The following is a 21,270-nucleotide window of genomic DNA, read 5'->3' on the forward strand; positions in this document are numbered from 1 at the left end:
CCCTGAGATCATTGCCTTTTCCAAAACTACTCAGACTCTTTTGTATCTTGCCTGTGCTTGCACTAATTTTTCAGTTTGCCCACATTGCCTGTCCAGAGACGTTTTCTCATCTTTCAGATGTCAGCTCAAATGTATAAGCTCTTTTCTACATTCTGCTTTTCCCTCGTTCTTAGTGAAGGACCTTATGGAATGGATTGCGTCCCTACATGCTTCCATTGACCAGAATGGGTCTTTCTCATCTTTGAATTCTGAAGTTACTGCACACTCTCTGACACTTAGTAACCATTTAGTAAATGTTTCTTCAATTTTTTTATCTTGAAATGCCAACTCATTTCAGTTAAGAGTGAAAAAAAATGATTGCTTTATTCTGGAGTAAAAGTTCCTTTAAATTGCTAATAGTGTTGTAGTTTATTGAAAATTGAAGAAATAATAGCATTCATGTATAAACCAATTAAGTTTCCACAATGCTAAGATTTTATGTAGTCCATTTCTCAAGATTGAGGAAATATCTAGCAATCAAAATGCAATTTCAATATAACTCACATCTTTTTTTCACTTCCCATTGCCCAGAAGACAGGAGCAAGCCTTCTAAATGCCCCTTTTGTTTTGCCATCTACCTCTTTACCACCCTAGTGTGTTGCTAAGCTTCCTCTTAAGAAATTTCTCCCTTAATCTTTGGTCCCTATTGTCTTGTCTTTTACTTCCTCCTAAAGAAGAAGAATTTATCAGGCAGGGAAAACTATTCCTCTGAGGAGTCAGGAAGGTAAGAAAGTGGATGAAGGCGAAACCGAATTTTTTTTTTTTTTTTTTTTTTGGTACGCGGGCCTCTCACTGCTGTGGCCTCTCCCGCCGCAGAGCACAGGCTCCGGACGCGCAGGCTCAGCGGCCACGGCTCACAGGCCCAGCCACTCCGCGGCACGTGGGATCCTCCCGGACCGGGGAGCGAACCCGTGTCCCCTGCATCGGCAGGCGGACCCCCAACCACTGCGCCACCAGGGAAGCCCCCCGAATTTTTTTAATGTTTGCATATATCTTGTTTAATGATGACATTTTATGACTTGAATACTTAGGAAGATTAAGCTAAAAGTATTAATCTAAAAAACCTATGAAGAAAGTTTGCGTGTTATTAAAGACTAAAACAAACTAAAAATTACCCTGATTTAGAAGTTAATACAAATAAACTTGGGTGACAGTTAGCAGTTAGGATTTTACTGCAAGTATACGGTTAAAGAAAGGTTGGTGTAGTTAATAGTTAATATGATAATGAGTTGAGTAACTCTTATGTAACACTGTGAAAGGTTTGTTATGTGTTAAAGGGAAAAACCAGGTTCAACAAAATGACATATACAGTATATACATCTCAAACATGGTAAAACTGATAGAAAGATGAATTGATCCACTAATTAATGGCACATTTACAAAGAAAATAGGAAAACTAGGCTATTCCTTTTGTCCACTTATGTATAAAAACACAACATAATGCCCCTTCCGAAAAGCAATAACATAGAACAGGTCCAAATGATACCATTGCTCTGCAAACTTTGGACATCTTAATAATGTAGTAATGAGCAGCTGGCTTATTTAACCTACATTTTTTTGACTCAAATATAAGTTAAAAATTTGCAGAAAAAATATCTTAAGAACAAGGTGTTTTTCCCTCATAAATAGAGCTATGGAAAATAAGTCTCTGAATTATTATGCATATTTAAATGTACATTTATTGTTACTTCTTTTTAAAATTGGTATGTTTAATTTCAATTCTCTTTTATTTTTTTGAAAAATGATTTCTTTCAAATTGAATACATTTGAATTCACTTGAAAGTAGACCAAGGCTTGAATTATGTTCATATCTTGTTATTAGGTGTACTAATTTTCATGTATGTAGCTTTTTAAAAATAATGTGATTATTAATGGAAAGTGTATTACATAGAAAGAAGCACTGACATGTTTTATTTATATATTTTTTAGTTGGATCACCGTTATAATGAATTCAAACTTCACGCAATTATGTCTGAACATAAAAAAACAATCACAGCTATCTCTTGGTGTCCACATAACCCTGATCTGTTTGCAAGTGGCAGTACTGATAATTTCGTGATCATTTGGAATGTTGCAGAACAAAAAGTCATTGCTAAACTCGACAATACAAAAGGTATACCTATAACTGGGATTTATTTTATTGAATGAAAATAAATAGAATGTTACATGTGAATTATACCTCAGTTTTTTTTTCTATTATTTCAGTAAGCAAAATATTTTATTTCAATTAGTTCAAGTTTTAAAGTAGTGTTTTTCAAGCTTTCTAATGGTCATCTATATAAGAAACACATTTCACATCATGACTCATTACTGTGTATGTGCATGTGTACAAAACTGAAACAAAATTTCATGAAATTATCAGACTTAGTACACCGATCAATTAAAATCATAGTCAAATTTTATTAGTATTTAAATATAATATTAAAAATTCCAAAATAAATATAAAAATAATAATTAGATACTATTTTCTCAATGAGACAATTGGCCTTGCTTGAAACATACGAAGAGAGTATGACGCATGTAGTCACTGCTCTGCTGGGTTGACTTTTTCCTGTATTTTTAGGTCAAAGTAGAAAGTTCTAGTTTATGCAAATAGATCTTTGTGAATGGCATAATATCATTACTTTCTTTCTACCTAGCATCTTACCCCATAATGATGATGAAGTTAAATAATCATTTTTCTGTGTTAAATGTCATAATAATTCAGTTCTCTTTTTGCGTGCTGAGTGTAGCTCAGTTACGGATTATGTTTTTGAAAGCTACTGCTGGATATATTTTCCATATTCAGCCTTTTCTCTAAAAAATACTGGTTGTAACTTTGAGACAGTAAACTGAGACATGACAGCGTCACACACTTTACTTTTCACAGAGTTTCTTTATACTATTCTTTTCAGTGTGTAACAACAATATTGAGAAGTCATAGGCAATTGTATTTAAATCTTGTTTCCAATATAACAAGAATGATGCTTTTTGGAACCTTTGGATATGTTCGACATAGACTGAGTACGGCTTTTCCCTTGTCTTTTCAAATTTAGGTCGTTAGGAATGCTGAAAACACCCGAAAAACACACCAATTTTGTTATGTAACTTTTGTCCTAAAAAATATTTACCAAATATATTCAGCTAGAAAATGAGCATCTCCTTCCCAAGCTCATATACGCTGCTTATTATTTTCACTTGCAGTGACCAATGAATTTCAGTATTAGACAGTGAGTAGTTTGCTTCAATCTCGGAGCAAAATCTTTTTAAAAGTCATCTATTCAGTGAGCTTCCATTAATGTAAGTGACGGTTTTCCTTAAGGTTTTCACTACTCCAATGAGAAAAAGCCAAATTAGGTTTGGTACAAAGCTCTGTGGTGCATAAACAGTGGTTAATAACCTCAATCAAGATTTCATGTTTTTCTGGTTATAGCCATTTCTCCACCAATCCCAGATCCTACGGTTTTACCAGTATTGTTTATATTGATCAACAGTGCACTTTCCCACTACTTTAAATACAGCTTTGTGTGAGATTAATTTTAAATAACACAATAAATACTCCTTAAAATTCTTTCCGTATTTTATGCGACATAAACTAAAAATGTTATACAATGCCATTGTGCTTATAAAGTTGTCACACAAAACCTATACTAGACTATAACTGCATAGTAACATTTTCTAAATGTTATGCATAAGGACAGATTAGACAGCATATTATGGTACCATTACTTAGTTTGTCCACTGATTTGTCATCAAACACCATATGCATCACATCCATTCATTGTGGAAGAGACTTTTGTTCATCAGCTGTGTGCACCATAGCTTCCTTTGCCACTGAACATGCAATTAAATAAGACTTTTTCATTAACATGTGTAGAATGATTAAATAATTGTGGTAACAATTTTGATCAATTTTATATATTTTTCCTTTTTCTGAAAAATTTCAGGGTAAATTCCTTATGTTTTCAAAGATCTTAATTTGAAGATTGAAAGTTTTGATATTTTATTTGCAAAAATTATGAATATTTTTGGTCATTTTTATTTAAAATAATCCCCTTTGAAAAGGCTTAGACTCCTTTTTTCTTTTCAGAATCCAGTTTAAACAAAGTAGAAGTTTGCATTGTCAACTTAAAAAAAAATAAATATTAGAACTTCCACATTCGGTTGTTGAACATGCCTCTGTATTCTTTTTACTTCCTCATTCTTTTTTCTTAATATTAAAAAAGTCACTTAAAAGAAAATTAGTATTACTTCGTTTAAATGTAAAAGGTTAAAAAATTGTCACCAACCTGAAAAATGTCACACTTAATAATACACTTTCAGAAAAAAGAAAACAAAACAAAACTGTTAACAGTGGAGAATAATACTACCTGCCTATCTCAGAATATTGTTGGGAGAATTAGATGAGTGGATATTTGTAGAGCTCTTAGAAGTGCTTGTGTGTGACAAGCCAGTATAGCAGTGTTTTCTATTATAACTACAGGACATCATTTCTGGTCCTTTCTCTTCCTTGCTGTGCTTCTCAAAACACACATTCTGAGAGCCATCATTCCAGTGGCTTCCTTCAAGTGGGCTGTGGTGGTTTGACCCATACAGCATGTCTTATCCCTTATTGGGGAAATTCTGCTTCTGTTAATGTATCCGAAAACCAAACAGCTTTTTTATTGGCCTTATTTGTGTACTCATTCATTCATTCAGTGAGTATTTATGGAGTTCCCATTGTATGTCAAGCCCTGAAACAGTTTCTTTTTTTTCTCTCTTTTTTTAAAAACATCTTTATTGGAGTATAACTGCTTTACAGTGGTGTGTTCGTTTCTGCTTTGTAACAAAGTGAATCAGCTTTAGCTTCTGCCTCTTGGCACATTGTAGGCTGCTGACACAAACTGAATTTACGGTCAATGAACAACTTTCAACCCTGTGTCTTTGTTCATAGCATTTCCTCTTCCTGGGAAATACGTCTTGACCCACGTATTGAAACTCCGCCGTTCCTTCAAGGTGTAATTCAAATCCAGTTTCTTTCCAGGGCAGTAGCCCAAACAGTCACAAACTCTTATACGCATAAAAATTATTTGGAGAACCTTGTTATAAATAGATTCCTGGGCCCTAACTCCCTACGACCTGATATGCATATTCAGTTTGATGATTCCGATTCTGTGTCGGGAGATTCACAGTCTGTCTCCTGAGTCATAAATTTACCATAACATTTATTTCATCTATTATTTATTTGATCACAATAACAGGAGATTAACAGTTAACTTTCGTATTTTGTCTTTTAGTTTAAAAAGGATTTTTACACACATCATTATTTTTTCTTGCCCTAACTTTCATGTGAAACAGGTGGTCAGCTATTTTTAGTCATGTCTCTTTTATGTGAGGAAACAGGTTTACAGAGGTAAAGTGGCTTGTTTAGATCATCCGAGGCAAAACTAAGACTTAAATCCAACTCCTGATAAGAAGTAGTTTGTAGTGTTAATTTTGTTGTTATTAAATCCTTATAGGGGCTTCCCTGGTGGTGCAGTGGTTGAGAGTCCGCCTGCCGATGCAGGGGACACAGGTTCGTGCCCCGGTCCGGGAAGATCCCACATGCTGCGGAGCGACTGGGCCCCTGAGCCGTGGCCGCTGGGCCTGTGCGTCGGGAGCCTGTGCTCCGCAAAGGGAGAGGCCACAACAGTGAGAGGCCCGCGTACTGCAAAAAAAAAAAAAAAAAAGAAAATCCTTATAGTAGCATGCAACTTTTCATAAATGTAGTCATCTCCCCAATTTATACTTAAGATCCTTTAAAGCAGGAATTGTCTCCTATATTAACTTGTATACCTAGAACGCCTAAAGCAGGGCTTATACACAAAAACTCAGTAAGAATTTATTGCTTTAATATATAGTTTTCTGAAAGAAAGAACTCTATACATTTCTTTGAGTATGTGAAGCATATGATCATATTAATAGTTTTAAACCAGAAACTAGGTACTTTTTCATCATAGAAGTACCCTGCATATGTTCCCTGCAGCCTTTAGGGTTACTTTGTAGATCAAATTTCCAAGTAAGAAGGTAATATTTTTTAATAATGAACACAGTCTTGTATTTTAGTTGTTGTAGAAAGGTAGGATGCAAATAACATTTAACGGTACGATCTTATGCCATGTTTCTCTACTGTGTATCTGTATTTAATTTATTCCAGGGACGCCTGCCTCTCTCAGCTGGTGCTGGAATGCAGACGACACAGTGGCGTTTGCTTCCCAGAGAGGCCCACTGTTCCTCTGGACCATCTCAGGACCGGACAGTGGCGTGACTGTGCACAAAGAAGCCCATAGCTTCCTGTCTGATATCTGTATATTCAGATGGCATACCCAGAAAAAGGGGAAAGTTGTCTTTGGTCATATTGATGGAAGTCTATCAATTTTTCAACCAGGTAAGAATTTTACTAGTCAGGTCTCTTAAATTTTATTTTTCTCAGCATGTATAATTTCTTATTTACACAGCATAGAAAGATAACAGTATTTTAATTTTTAAATAATAGTTGTGCAAATATTATCCGGCACTATGCCAATTCCAAATAACCATTGGAAGTAAATCTTATTTGTGAGGCATCGTAGTACATTTAACTCAGCTCTGCGGATTTTACTTTGAGTTAACCCCTGTCAGGCATTTGTCCTGCATTTTTACTTTTTAAAGTCAGTTGTTTCATTCTGCGTATTTACTAAGAAAATGGCCTGAATGACAAAGGACCTACAGCTGGATTATATAATAACTTACTAATACTACTCAAAAATATTTTCCCACCTGTTTGTAAAATACCATTTAGTTGTCACAGCTCCTTAGCAAAGAGTTTGAACTTGGGATAAAAAGGAACAATAGGGCTTCCCTGGTGGCGCAGTGGTTGAGAGTCCGCCTGCCGATGCAGGGGACACTGGTTCGTGTCCTGGTCTGGGAAGATCCCGCATGCCGCAGAGCGGCTGGGCCCAAGAGCCATGGCCGCTGAGCCTGCGCGTACCGCAAAAAAAAAAAAAAAAAAAAAGTCAGGTCTCTTAAATTTTATTTTTCTCAGCATGTATAATTTCTTATTTACACAGCATAGAAAGATAACAGTATTTTAATTTTTAAATAATAGTTGTGCAAATATTATCCGGCACTATGCCAATTCCAAATAACCATTGGAAGTAAATCTTATTTGTGAGGCATCGTAGTACATTTAACTCAGCTCTGCGGATTTTACTTTGAGTTAACCCCTGTCAGGCATTTGTCCTGCATTTTTACTTTTTAAAGTCAGTTGTTTCATTCTGCGTATTTACTAAGAAAATGGCCTGAATGACAAAGGACCTACAGCTGGATTATATAATAACTTACTAATACTACTCAAAAATATTTTCCCACCTGTTTGTAAAATACCATTTAGTTGTCACAGCTCCTTAGCAAAGAGTTTGAACTTGGGATAAAAAGGAACAATAGGGCTTCCCTGGTGGCGCAGTGGTTGAGAGTCCGCCTGCCGATGCAGGGGACACTGGTTCGTGTCCTGGTCTGGGAAGATCCCGCATGCCGCAGAGCGGCTGGGCCCAAGAGCCATGGCCGCTGAGCCTGCGCGTACCGCAAAAAAAAAAAAAAAAAAAGGAGCAATAACTCCTTGTAGCCCTATTAGTTAATTAACATGGCTCAGTGGAAAGGTCTGAGAAATTAGTTTATGTTTATTTTTAAAATTTAAACAATAACAAAATATATAATAAAAAATTGAAAAATTAGATGAACAGTTCTCCACTTATAAGTCAGCACTGCTGACATTTGAAAAACGTGCTTTTAGCCATTGGTATCTGTTGATGGATGTGACTCCTGGTTCACTAGGTAGATGGATGAAAGTGGTGCTTCAGGATTAGAATAACTACTTTCACAAGGCGTATTACATTCAATTTATCTGAAATTAATAGAAGAAAGAAGAAATTGAAATTGAACAGAACAGTGAACATCCAAATCTTTTCTTTCCTTAGGGAATGATCTTTCTAATGTTAAAAAAAAAAGCTATATAAATTATTGATAAAGTCAGGCCATTTTATTTTATTTAAAAATTTTTTTTAACATCTTTATTGGGGTATAATTGCTTTACAATGGTGTGTTGGTTTCTGCTGTATAACAAAGTGAATCAGTTATACATATACATATGTTCCCATATCTCTTCCCTCTTGCGTCTCCCTCCTTCCCTCCCTCCCTATCCCACCCCTCTAGGTGGTCACAAAGCACGGAGCCCATCTCCCTGTGCTATGCGGCTGCTTAGTGGGAACTAGCTATCTATTTTACGCTTGGTAGTGTACATATGTCCATGACACTCTCTCACTTTGTCCCAGCTTACTCTTCCCCCTCCCCATATCCTCAAATCCATGCTCTAGTAGGTCTGTGTCTTTATTCCCGTCTTGCCCCTAGGTTCTTCATGACCTTTTTTTTTTTTTTTTAGATTCCATATATATGTGTTAGCATATGGTATTTGTTTTTCTCTTTCTGACTTACTTCACTCTGTATGACAGACTCTAGGTCCATCCACCTCACTACAAATAACTCAATTTCATTTCTTTTTATGGCTGAGTAATATTGCATTGTATATGTGTGCCACATCTTCTTTATCCATTGGACCATTTTATTTTAAATACATTTTTTTTTTTTTTTTTGCGGTACGCAGGCCTCTCACTGCTGTGGCCTCTCTTGCTGCGGAGCACAGGCTCTGGACGCGCAGGCTCAGCGGCCATGGCTCACGGGCCCAGCCACTCCGCGGCATGTGGGATCTTCTCAGACCAGGGCACGAACCCGTGTCCCCTGCATCGGCAGGCGGACTCTCAACCACTGCGCCACCAGGGAAGCCCTGGAATATTTTTAATAACCATAGATACTAACGGGCACATTCAAATACCTAATAATTACTTAAATAGCTGGTACAACTTAGGTTAATCATTTTCCTACCTCTCTGTGGTTTGTAATGATCAGCTGTATTAATACTCATTACTATTTATTTTATCAAATAGCAACTTTGAAGATGCTTATTTTGGGAAAGAAGAAGCAAGCAAACTTTTCTTGATGGTTATTGCAAAAGTTTGATAAAGTCAAATAAGAGAAGCTTCACATGAACCTTCTATGATCACATATGCAAAATATCTAAATAAAATACTCCCTATCTAAGAATAACATATTTAAAGAATATGTTCTGACGAGTTAACCTCAAGCCAGAAACTATAAGATTTTTCAATTAACTTTACAATTATCTTATATATACAAGGAGATCTATTTTTTCTGCTTTTATAATCTGATACATTGAAAAACAGTATGTAACGGAGACATTGCAGGAAGAGCTATGGTATCTTTCAATAGTGTTATTTTTAAAACAAACACTTCTTCAATGTTTACAGTACTTAGGAATAATTGGTACTTCTGTTAAGGTTGTAATCTGTAAACTTAGTGTTTCACTGCCTTTCTTTTGTGAATGAGAGAACTGTTTAATTGGAGTCCCCGTTGGTGCGTTAGCAAAGGCCTTTTTTTCCGTATCGCCAGCGTGTATATATTTTGGAAGAAATAAGAGGATTGTTTGCTGATCCTTTTCTTCACTTAATCTCACTTGTTTCATCTCCCTGTTTTTCTGGCTGCCTCTTTGTTCTGGTGGCCAGGAGTGAATTATGATACGACAAGTGATAGGATGAATGAGGACGGATGACAATAAACATCGGTATGCTGTTTATCGTATGCCCCACTGTTTGAAGCACTTCAAGCAACTAACTCGTTTACTCTTGAACAAACAAACAAACTCTGGTATCGTTATGTTCTCCACTGTAAAATAAAAAACTGAGCACACAGAGATTAAGTATCTTGGGACTAGGATCTGGACCCAGGCAGCCCTCCAAAGTCTGTGCTTTTAGTCAGAACACGTTGTTCTTCCCTTCGGTAAACACTTCCCTATCCCTATGCTGTTGTAACTCAGTGAAATTGTAGTTGATGACAAGATGATGTATATTATTTTCCTACGTCTTTTTCTTACAGCTTTTCAGTAACAAATAGAAAAACATGCAGGGTACTGGGGATTGCCAAGGCAAAGCAGTCCAGTACGACTTTCATCCTTAGGGCAAACTCTAATTCCCCTGCATTCCCTTGTCAGTTATGACTTCTGCATAGAAATGCCAGACTTGTATTCCCAGGACTCTCAGAGATCAGCGGTATGCAAGGAGAAAGTTCATGTGATCTCAATGATTAATCTTATTTTGGAAATTTTGTTTAAAATCATGCTCTTTACATTTTAATAGGTAGTAAAAGTCAGAAACATGTTCTGAGACCTGAATCTTTTGAAGGGACCGACACAGAGGATCCCGTTACAGCCCTGGAATGGGACCCACTGTCTACTGATTACCTCCTAGTGGCTAATTTGCATCGTGGAATTCGCCTAGTAGATTCGGAATCACTTTGTTGCATAACAACATTTAATTTTCCCGGTGCAGTGGCTTCTGTGCAATGCTTGGCCTGGGTTCCCGGTGCTCCTGGCATGTTTATAACTGGAGGTAACTTTACCCTACTCCCAGAGGTTTAAATATGTGTATATTCTTTAACTGAATCAGGGAGATTGTACTTTCATCGGTTAACTTTGTGTAAAACTTATTAATGTCTCAGACATTGTTATTATAGTAAATACCTCGTTTACTTTATTTACATAGTGCATCATTAACACAAGGACAAATAAAAATGAAAAGAAGGCCCGGTCTTCCAGGCTTCTGGTAACATTGGAATATATTATAGATGTACACACATGTGTGCCTGTCTGTGTTTGTGTGTATACAAAAGACAAAGGCAGTTCAATTTCAGCCATGGCAGGGTGACAGTAAAAATACTGGCTAGAAAAACAGTCTGTCTGGGTGAGGAGTCCGTTAGCCTCACTGAGGATTTTGACAGTCACGATTTCCTAATCATAAGAGAATTAGCAGAACTAGGAAGTGATGGGGGATGGGAAGGTGGGGAATTTAAAATAGTCATTAGGAATTAAATGACTCTTACCGTTTACTTAGCTTCGGAGAGAGAGAGGTCTCTGAAGAGACCGCACTTTCAGCTACTGTATAAATACTTCCCATATTTGCTAAGTGTAAAATGAAAGACAAAGAATCTTTATCTTTTCACCATTTTTAAAGAAGTCTTTACTTCTTTAAGCACTTAAACTGCACATAGAAGTAGATGGATTCTTATTGATGCATCTTCATTGCCTTTAATTTCACAGGATATAATTAATGATAGGTATATATTAATAATAATATATCTATTATTATCATTATTATTGAGCTGAGATTCACATACCATAAAAACTCACCGTGTACACTTAAAGTGTACAGTGTAGTGGTTTCTGTGTTCACAGAGTTCTACGACCATTAGCATCATTTAACTCCAGAGCGTTTCCTCATCCCCCTAATAAACCCTGGACCCATCCCCATGTCACTCTTCATTACGCCCTCCACACCCCTTAGTCAGTCCTGTGTGTACGTAAACCACTAATCTGCTTTCTCTTTTGGTGGATTTGCCTGTTCGGACGTTTCATAGAAGCAGAGTCATTCAACATGTGGCCTTTTATGTCTGGCTTCTTTGACTTAACGTAGAGTTTTCAACATTCATCCGTGATGTAGCATGGATGAGTACTTCACTCCGTTTTATAGATGAATAATATTCCATTGTATGGATATGCCAGGTTTTGTTTATCCATTTATCAGCAGATAGACATTATCTTGTTTCCGGTTTTGTGTGGTTATGAATGCTGCTGGGAACATTTGTGTGCAGGCTTTATGGGGACACATGTCTGTAATTCGGTTGGGTGTATAGGCAGGAGTGCAATTTTTGGGTCATACAGTGACTCTGCATTTAATCATTTGAGGAACTGCCAGACTCTTTCCAGAGTAGCTTACTAAGGTAGGATTTTTCAAAGGAGGGGGCTTTCTAATTAAACTTCAGGTATATCAGGCAGTCCTTGCTGGCTGCAGGTGAGCAAGGAAGCAGTTTACAAGCATTTCGAAAGGTGAAGGATTACTTAACGGTAGAGGTGGAAAGTTTTCTGTGGCTGGCGCTCCTAGAGCAAGTGTGTCCCTGGGGTGCTTTTTTGTGGTCACATTGTCATAATGATCTTTGTCGGGGAAGCTTCCAAGGCAGGCAGTCTCTCACCCGAGAAGGGGATTTGGAACAGAAAAAAAAAGGCAAAACGTGCCAAAAATGGAAAGGATGAATATTACTTTGGCTGTTTCTTTGTATTATGATATAATATTACTGTGTGAAGAATGTCAGTAAGTGGTGCTAAAAATCTGGCAAGTTGAAATTTTGTTATTACTTTTATATCTAGGCATTTTATGCTTCAAATAAAATTTGTTAATATAATGCTTTTTTCTTGATCTGACTAGATTCTCAAGTCGGTGTTTTGCGCGTTTGGAATGTTTCTAGAGCAACACCTGTTGATAATTTTAAATTAAAGAAAACAGGGTTTCACTGCTTACATGTACTGAATTCTCCTCCAAGGAAGAAATGTAAGTAAAAATATCAAAATTTGATATTTTAAAATATCGTACTTGCTGCTATCCAATAAAATGAGTGATATAATGATATAAACGTATCAAATACTGCTACTGGAAAGCAAATTTAAAAAAATAGCCTTTGACAATATACGTGCTAAAGATACCATCAAAGCCACACAATATCTAATGTTGCTAAATTGAAAATATTTAGGGCAAAGTTACATTTAAAAATGCTATTGAGGATATTAAGATAATCTCAAGTCTACATGGGGAAAATGAGACAATGATATTGGTGAAAATAAAAAATATCAAGAGTGATGGGATTAAATAAAATTGGTCTGAACTAGGGGACTTTGTTTTAAACATGGCTCTTTTACAATCTATGTGGTTTATAACAAAGTTAAAATAACCTAAAACATTGGAAATGTAGGATCTAGAATATATATTCCATGTTTGAACATATTGCATGTTTGTCGCGGGATTAGTAGTTAGTATTATAGATGTTCTTCATTTATTTTTGTGTTTTTTTCTAATTACCTTTTATTACTTCTATGATTAAGAAAAAGTTATAAAATACATTTAAGGTATAAAAGAAAAATCTGGAGTATGGGCGGGGGGAGGTTTAGAATTAGAATTTTTCCTAAATATGAGGGAAAAGAAATTGACTTCCTATTTAAGTCAATTGTGGTCACTCTGCATGGTTGGTAGTGTTTCTTTTATTTCTGTGTGGATCATAAAAAAACTTGGGGAAAAGAGTAGTGATTGAACAACCTAGAGTTATTGATTCCTCCTTGCTCACTACTGTCTATGATATACTAAATAATTAGTGAGGCCTGTTCAAAATAATGTTTTGGTTAGCAAATTTAGTATCTGATTTTGTGGGCAATGGCAAGTAGTAGAAAATCTCTGTATTTGAACCTCCAGTCTTTTCACAAATTTAAGCTTTTCCTAATACTTCTAAATCCTGGAAACTGGAGGGTCTAGAAGCATTAGGACTGGAGAAGTATTGATAGTATGCTGGGGACTGGCATATTGTTTATGTATCCTGCATTTTTTGGAACTATTTTTTTCTTTGTTTATTTGCCGTGAACACCCATCTCGTAAGATGAATGAAATATCATAGGTTCTTTACTTCCTTATATTTTTCTTATTGCCAAAGTGGTCCAGGCCCATTAGAGAAAAATCAGGAAATATAAAGAAGCACATACTGATCTTGTCATTTTTGAGTCATTCCTTTCAGGTTGTTGATAGTTTTTTCTCCCAATTTTTTAATGTAACAGAAAGTGTGGAGTAAGAAAAATTATGTAAAAATGAAAAACTTTAAATGTAGACACAATCATCAAATTCTGAAAAAAAATGAATTATGGATAGATAGGAGCATAAAGGGTATCAAAACCACCTATAATATCAACAAATTAAAATATTAGAAAACAGTCATGGATTATATTAATTTTAACCAAACTTTCAGCACAATTTCATTGAATCAAATGCTTCTTTTGTTATTAATGGTTCGTTCTAGTTTGGACTGCCTGTCGTTCTCTAATTCTAAGAAATGAGTATTATCCTAATGAATGCAATAAGAAAGACTTTATTATATTTGAGTCAAAAAAGACAATATACTGGGAAATATTTATATTCCAGTGTGTAATTAATCTAGATTGGTCTGATAATTTATGGTAGTATCATTATTTTGAATTATATTTACAAGAGTACATTTATGTTCTAAGGAAAAGCTTTTTGAAAGAAGACAAAATATGTGATAAAGAATACAAAGAAAATAACTGAACAAGGAGACATTTATGTAATTGAAAGTCTATGAACAGTAAAAATTGAGGAAGAAGAGAGAAATTAAGGTGCAAATGTATATCAGTTGTAATTCTTAATTTAGGTGCTAAATTAAAGTGAATTATAAATAATCTCAAAAATAATTATTTTCGGGCTTCCCTGGTGGTGCAGTGGTTGAGAGTCCGCCTGCCGATGCAGGGAACACGGGTTCGTGCCCCGGTCCGGGAAGATCCCACGTGCCGCTCAGCGGCTGGGCCGGTGAGCCATGGCCGCTGAGCCTGGGCGTCCGGAGCCTGTTGCTCCGCAACGGGAGAGGCCACAGCAGTGAGAGGCCCGCGTACCCCAAAAAAAAGAAAAAAAAAATATTTTCATTGGATTAAAAATTAGTGGAAGAGAGTTATTAGTTTTAAAAGAAAAAAGTTCACGTGAGTGTGTGTTTGCTTGTACAGAGGAAGAAGTAAGCTATTACATCAGCACTTTAAAAGAAAATTTTAATTCAGAAATAATCGTGCTGTGCTTTAATTTATGGGGCAATAAGAAACCAAATATTCACCACATATTGTGATTCCTCAGAAACTAATTTTCATTCATTTTGCACCACCTGCACTTCTATACACCTCTTTTCAAAATAATATCCCATTTTGTATATATAAATATATAAATATGGGCAATGCTGCTAAAGTACTCCTGTGGCAGAAAATCTGATCATTGCTTAAGAGTTTACTGATATAAATTCTGGATAAAAGAAAACAAAGAGCGTCTTTGTAAATCAAGTCCTGTGGCTTCATTCCAGCCTATGGGAAGATACTGGCATAAATGTTTACTTGTTTATTTTTTTTTTTCTTTTCTAGTTTCAATCCAGTCCCCAACCAAAAATCATTATACATCCTCAACGAGTGAAGCAGTACCACCCCCAACTTTGACACAGAATCAAGCATTTTCTGTTCCTCCTGGTCACGCAGTGTGCTGTTTCTTGGATGGTGGAGTTGGACTTTATGATATGGGAGCTAAGAAGTGGGATTTTCTTAGGGACTTGGTATGTCTGTGGTCATTCTTTTATATACAATACTTATTTTGTGTATAAAATGATGTTTACTTTTACTTATGTATTATTGATATTCTAAAATTATTTTCATAGAGAATCATATATTAGGACTTTATCTTGGTTGATTGAAACATTTTAGAAAAATGTGTGGAACTATTAAAATTATTTAATTGTAAACATTATAAACATTAAACTTCTTTAAATATTAATGTCTGTTTAGCTTATCAGGATTACTCTGCATTTGGTAGTTTTCCCATTATTGTGTGGGCCACGTTACTCTTTTGTGTAGTGGAAAATCACATAGTCGTAGTATATTTTGGAAGCAAAATAAGAAATAGAATATTCTTTCAGAAGGAAGGAGAAGTCCACCTCTGCCAGTTACTCTGAGCTTTCTTGCTCTCATTCATGAAATGAGCAAGCTTGGATTAAGTGTTTTCTAAGATTTATTTCTATTATGGAGTCATAATAATTCTATGAGTCTACGAACTTCTGTTCTCATGATCATTAAGCCTCTGTGTAAAATAGAATACAGCTCTGCCGAGGACTCACATTTTGTCTGGGTTTGTTCTATGTTTTTTTATGCTGCATTCCTAGGGTCATGTGGAAACTATCTTTGACTGCAAATTCAAACCTGATGATCCCAATCTTTTAGCAACAGCTTCATTTGACGGCACAATAAAAGTCTGGGATATAAACACACTGACGGCAGTGTACACTTCCCCAGGGAATGAAGGGGTTATTTATTCCCTTTCATGGGCTCCAGGTAAGTAGTATTTTATTAAAATCAGGAATACAATTAAATGACTTTCCTAACTTTTTGTTTGTTTGTTTGTTTGTGGTACGCGGGCCTCTCACTGTTGTGGCCTCTCCCGTTGCGGAGCACAGGCTCCGGACACGCAGACTCAGTAGCCGTGGCTCACGGGCCCAGCCGCTCCGCGGCATGTGGGATCTTCTGGGGCCGGGGAACAAACCCGTGTCCCCTGCATCGGCAGGCGGACTCTCAACCACTGCGCCACCAGGGAAGCCCGACTTTCCTAACTTTTATTTTCATTTGTATTACCTTCTTCCTCACAGTGTCATCTTACTCCAAATGATTGTGGAGGCAGATTAGTACCAACATAGTTATTGGTGCAGTTTTTGTGGGTTGTAGAATAGACTACTTGCCCAAGCACGTTGATTTCGCCGCCCTTCTCTATGACATAGTCATAAAGAAAAGCCACAGTAAATCAGGATGATACTGACCCATCCAGTTTTAGCTGCATTTGTATAGATATGCCTATAAAGGTGTAGTGTATTTTACATTATAGAAGTTTTCCTTAAAATGTTCATGTGAATCAAATATATGAAAATAAAACATGTATTTTCTAAAAATTATAATACCTGTCTTTCTCTGATACATCTGTTTTGTGAATATGAATGATTATATATCATCACAGTTTAATTGTGAGCATGTGATTCTATATAAACTCTGCTTTTGTAATATTGAAGAACTTTTATGCTATAATAGGGTCTTTTCTTTGATCTCAGAATGATGCTACCTTTATACCTTCCTGTACGTAAAAAAGAGATGTCCTATGAAACCTCTGACATTTTCTTCCCAAATATTTTCTTCCTGTAATAAATAATTTTACACACCTAAAATGAATTTTTCACTTTATAAACTATGTAGAATGCTTTACTTATTTTTCCTAATACTAACATATTAATTTAAAACCCACTTATAACCAAGATGTAGCTTATTTTTTAGCTTATCTCCTTGTGCACAGAGATTTTTAGCCCTGAATATATGGGCTGTCAGGGTTTTGATGTCTTCAGAGAATTTGGGATTCTCTTGGAATTTTATGCATAATTTTTAGCATATGTGTGCATGTTCCTGTATCTGTCAAAGATTATCATAGCTATCAGATTTTCAGAGAAGTCTATGACACAAAAAAGGTAAAGAACTACTATTTTTGTATCCCTTATCTCCTACTGTGAGAAGATCTAGAAGAAGGTTTTACTTCCAAGTCTTAATGACAGCAGCTGTTCTCTGAAGCAGAAAATACTTAGTGCCATTATAGATCCAAAGCTAATTGGAAAAAAATGTTACTTCACTAATTAATAAGTAAGGAACAGGGCTTCCCTGGTGGCGCAGTGGTTGAGGGTCCACCTGCCGATGCAGGGGATGCGGGTTCGTGTCCCGGTCCGGGAGGATCCCACATGCTGCGGAGTGGCTGGGCCCGTGAGCCATGGCCACTGAGCCTGTGCGTCCGGAGCCTGTGCTCCGCAATGGGAGAGGCCACAACAGTGAGAGGCCCGCATACCGCAAAAAAAAACAAAACAAAACGATGTAAGGAACAAAAAGAACTAGCACTCTTTTCTGCTCTCTTCTTTACCTCCCTCTTCACTTTACTTTCGATTGTGAGAGCCAACATTTATTAAAGAGGATCTGAGGTCAGAGAGGTTGAGTAACTTACCCAAGATTATATACATAGGGAGTAGTGGTGGAGTCAAGATTTGAACCCTTGTCAGTTTGATGGTTAAGCCTGTGCTCTTAGTCATGGTAGTTTGCATCGTCACAGCAGGGCCTGCTGGGTTGAGATACAGGAATCGGGCCGCCAGGGCAGTGACACTGTAACAGCAGCGAGCTGATCATTCTTCCTTCTACAAAACGTGTTCAAGCCTCACACCTAAAGCTTGAATAGAAATTGTGACTGTGAAAACCGTTGTTTCAAATCATAACACAGAAGGCCCAATCTTACTTCAAGCTTATTTCACTCTCTACATTGAGAATTTGCCTTAAGAAAATAAAAATGTTGTAAAATGGAAATTCTGCCACTTTTTGCAAAGTGATTACTGATGAATCACTATTGTTAGGTAAATATGGATGAAACTTAAAAGATTAGCAAAGGGCTTCCCTGGTGGCGCAGTGGTTGGGAGTCCGCCTGCCGATGCAGGGGACACGGGTTTGTGCCCCTGTCCGGGAAGATCCCACATGCCGCAGAGCAGCTGGGCCCGTGAGCCATGGCTAAGGTTGACACTGGATGGAAGTATAGTAGGTTATAGATGATTGCAAATTTTCCTTTATTTTTAGAGTAGATATCACAGGCAAATTTTTAGAAGTGCATATAAATATGGAAACTTACCCCCAATAATTTTAGAGCGCTAAAAGGGTAGCAGAATGAAAACCCTAGAAAAAAATGGTGAGGCCTTTTCTTTTAGTATTTATAGTCATTTCTCACAAAATAATTCCTCCATATTTTTACTCCTAGGAGACAGATAACAGCTATTTCTTTCTTCTAATGGAGCAAACCTCTTCTTTGACTGCCTTGCAAAAAATTCAAGACCAGCTACTAACTTAGCTGCAGTTCAATTTTAACAGATTTTTTTAACTTCTTAAAAACAAAGAGCATTGTTTATGTCTTTGATGGAGAAAATGAATTTTTTCACGTGTCCTGCTTAGAGAAATACTTTCCTAACCATTAAAAAAATTACTAGATGGTCAGAAAAATGTAAATACCGAATGGATATGTAATAATATTGAGGAATTTTTGATAATTTTTCTATTTGTGATTGTAGTAGTTTGGTCATGTTAATAAAAGAGTTCCTGTATTTTAGACATCCATCCTCAAGTATTTATTGATGAAAGGATACAATGTTAGAGATTTGCTCCAAAGAAATCCAGTAGGGGGCTATAGACAAAATAAGATTGACCATATTTTGATAATTGTTGAAATTGTATGATGGATTCATGCATTATACTGTTCTTTCTATATTTGCATACATTTGATAATTTTCATTATTTAAAAAAAAGAGCCACTTTGCAAACTCAAGTCTTACTTTTTCAAAAATTACATTTTTGAAAAGAATTAACATTTGTGGCAAACATTTCATATAATGTCTAACAAATTGTTTCCTAAGGTGATTTAAATTGTATTGCTGGAGCAACTTCTCGAAATGGTGCTTTTATTTGGGATATTAAAAAGGGCAAAATCGTACAACGATTTAATGAGGTAAGATGTATTTATTGCTAGTCGAATAACATAATGCCTTATATGGCTTCACGTTTTTTAAATGCTTTCCTCTCTTAATTTATTAGTGAGTCACCAGGTGGCATTGTAGTCTTTTAATTAGAAGAAAATCCAAGAGGACATGCACGTGCTAAAATGAATTCTGAAAAATGTAGCTGAGCCTAAGATACAAAAATTCACCTAAAGTTGCATTAGAGGTTCAAAGGAATTTTGGGTCGCCTTCCACAAAATTGTCTAGGCAAATATTCAAAAGTTGGAAAAAGACTAAACTCGGAACAAGACCCAAATTATAGTCTCAATTTTGTCACTGATTAGCTCTTGACATAGAGAGCATAATTTTATTGCCTTGAAGCTGATTGTTCATTTATTTATTTATCTTTTAACATCTTTATTGGAGTATAATTGCTTTACAATGGTGTGTTAGTTTCTGCTTTATAACAAAGTGAATCAGTTATACATGTACATATGTTCCCATATCTCTTCTGATTGTTCATTTTATAAGATGGTGAAGTTGGATTATATAATTTCTTAGGTTTCCTTCCAAGTCTCAAATTCCATTTTTCCATGACAAGTTCTAAAAGCTCCTCTCTTCCTATTTGTAGTGTCACAGATTGTACTTTTCCTTCTGCTTGGAGTTAAATTGTCATCTCATATTTCCCTGAGTTCTGTTAATATTTTGTAAATACGTATGCTCTCGTTACAGTATGTTAGTTGTGAATGGGGGGAAATGTGAACAGCATCTAGGATTGTCTCTCACTCTCTTGAAATTTCATTCATTTCAAATGATTACTGTTGAAGTTTATCAAACATATAACTTACTTGATAATTATTTATATATCGAGGCTTTAAAACCATTTATACAAAAGACTGTTCTCTCTCTGAAAATCAAGTAGCGTTGATCTTCCAGGGGTTACGGAAGTTATGTGACAAATGCAGAGCCGTAGGGAAACTTCAACAACCACCAGTGTGCAATTCTGCTCTCAAAAGAGGAAACTTTGGCAAAGGACTACAGGTCATCCTTCCCTTTCTCTACTTAACAACAATGTTCTCAGTTCAGCACTCCCCCAGCCCACCTTCTGCCCTCCCCATCACCAGAACGATGCATATCCCATAATAAGTAAGGATATAAGAAGAAAAGATGAACCTGGAAAAGCAACTTTTGACCTAATTCAAGAATCTTATCCTTGGATGTCAAATCTGTCGATTTCTTCTTCTAGCATCTTGGCGTCCTGTCAACTAAGTATCTTCCTATTAGCACTCGGCAGGTGCAGCCTGATTCCAGCAGCCCAGCCCTGAGCATCAGGGACGTCTCTTACGTCCATTTATGTCTTTCCCAGCTCCAATAGCATAGTTAAGACCAATATCGAAACCGCTTACATCTAGGATAATAAATGTGGGGAAAATGAACAGTGCCAGCTTCAGTTAACTAAGTTACGCATGCCTCACCAAATAAAATGCAGGACGTGAGGGAGCCATAAGTGCCCCGTTCACGGGGACGAACACAGCTGATGGAGGACCTCCCCTCCTTCAAGTGAGTATAGAGACTACCTCCATTCTTGTGTTAATCTTTATAAAGCTACCCACCTTGATCCCCCAAGAAAGGTAAAAATAGCAAACTGGGGACCACCTTAGTAAAACAGCCTTAAAGCTCCAGACAAAAAGTCACTGTAGTCTTCCCTTAAGAGCAGCCACGATTTAAGTGCTATATAAAACGGAAATGTTTTAAACAAAGTTTGGAAATGGATTGGTTGCAACCTTTATACACCCATTACCTAGTTGATGAATGACATTCCTATGTATAAAATATATTCTTTGGGTTTTTAAAAATTCTCATCATACCAGCTGTGACTGTATTCCTTTACCCTTTCCCAGTCCAAGAATACAGATAAATATAGAGTACAGGCAAATACAGAGTGAT

At 36.4% G+C, this 21,270-nt stretch overlaps 1 protein-coding gene across 11 annotated transcripts in view; it reads left to right on the plus strand.

Moving 5' to 3' along the window:
• WDR17 (WD repeat domain 17) overlaps nt 1–21,270 on the plus strand; it is an 81,920-nt gene that overhangs the window by 25,347 nt on the left and 35,303 nt on the right. For 8 of the 11 annotated variants that reach the window (XR_003003282.1, XR_003003279.1, XR_003003281.1 and 5 more), the window contains 7 exons: nt 1,969–2,152; nt 6,194–6,424; nt 10,281–10,532; nt 12,402–12,524; nt 15,149–15,333; nt 15,937–16,105; nt 19,243–19,334. Coding sequence is in view for 7 of the 11 variants with exons in the window: in XM_024744946.1 (XP_024600714.1) it covers nt 1,969–2,152; nt 6,194–6,424; nt 10,281–10,532; nt 12,402–12,524; nt 15,149–15,333; nt 15,937–16,105; nt 19,243–19,334 (1,236 nt within the window). In the remaining 4 variants the exon portion in view is untranslated. Of the gene's footprint in view, nt 1–736; nt 764–1,968; nt 2,153–6,193; nt 6,425–10,280; nt 10,533–12,401; nt 12,525–15,148; nt 15,334–15,936; nt 16,106–19,242; nt 19,335–21,270 lie in introns of those variants that run through there. The other 3 variants (XM_024744948.1, XM_024744945.1, XM_024744947.1) reach the window with 3 other exon arrangements.

Source organism: Neophocaena asiaeorientalis, unplaced genomic scaffold, assembly GCF_003031525.2.
Source record: "Neophocaena asiaeorientalis asiaeorientalis breed wild unplaced genomic scaffold, Neophocaena_asiaeorientalis_V1.1 scaffold267, whole genome shotgun sequence".
In the NCBI taxonomy this organism is placed as follows: domain Eukaryota; kingdom Metazoa; phylum Chordata; class Mammalia; order Artiodactyla; family Phocoenidae; genus Neophocaena; species Neophocaena asiaeorientalis.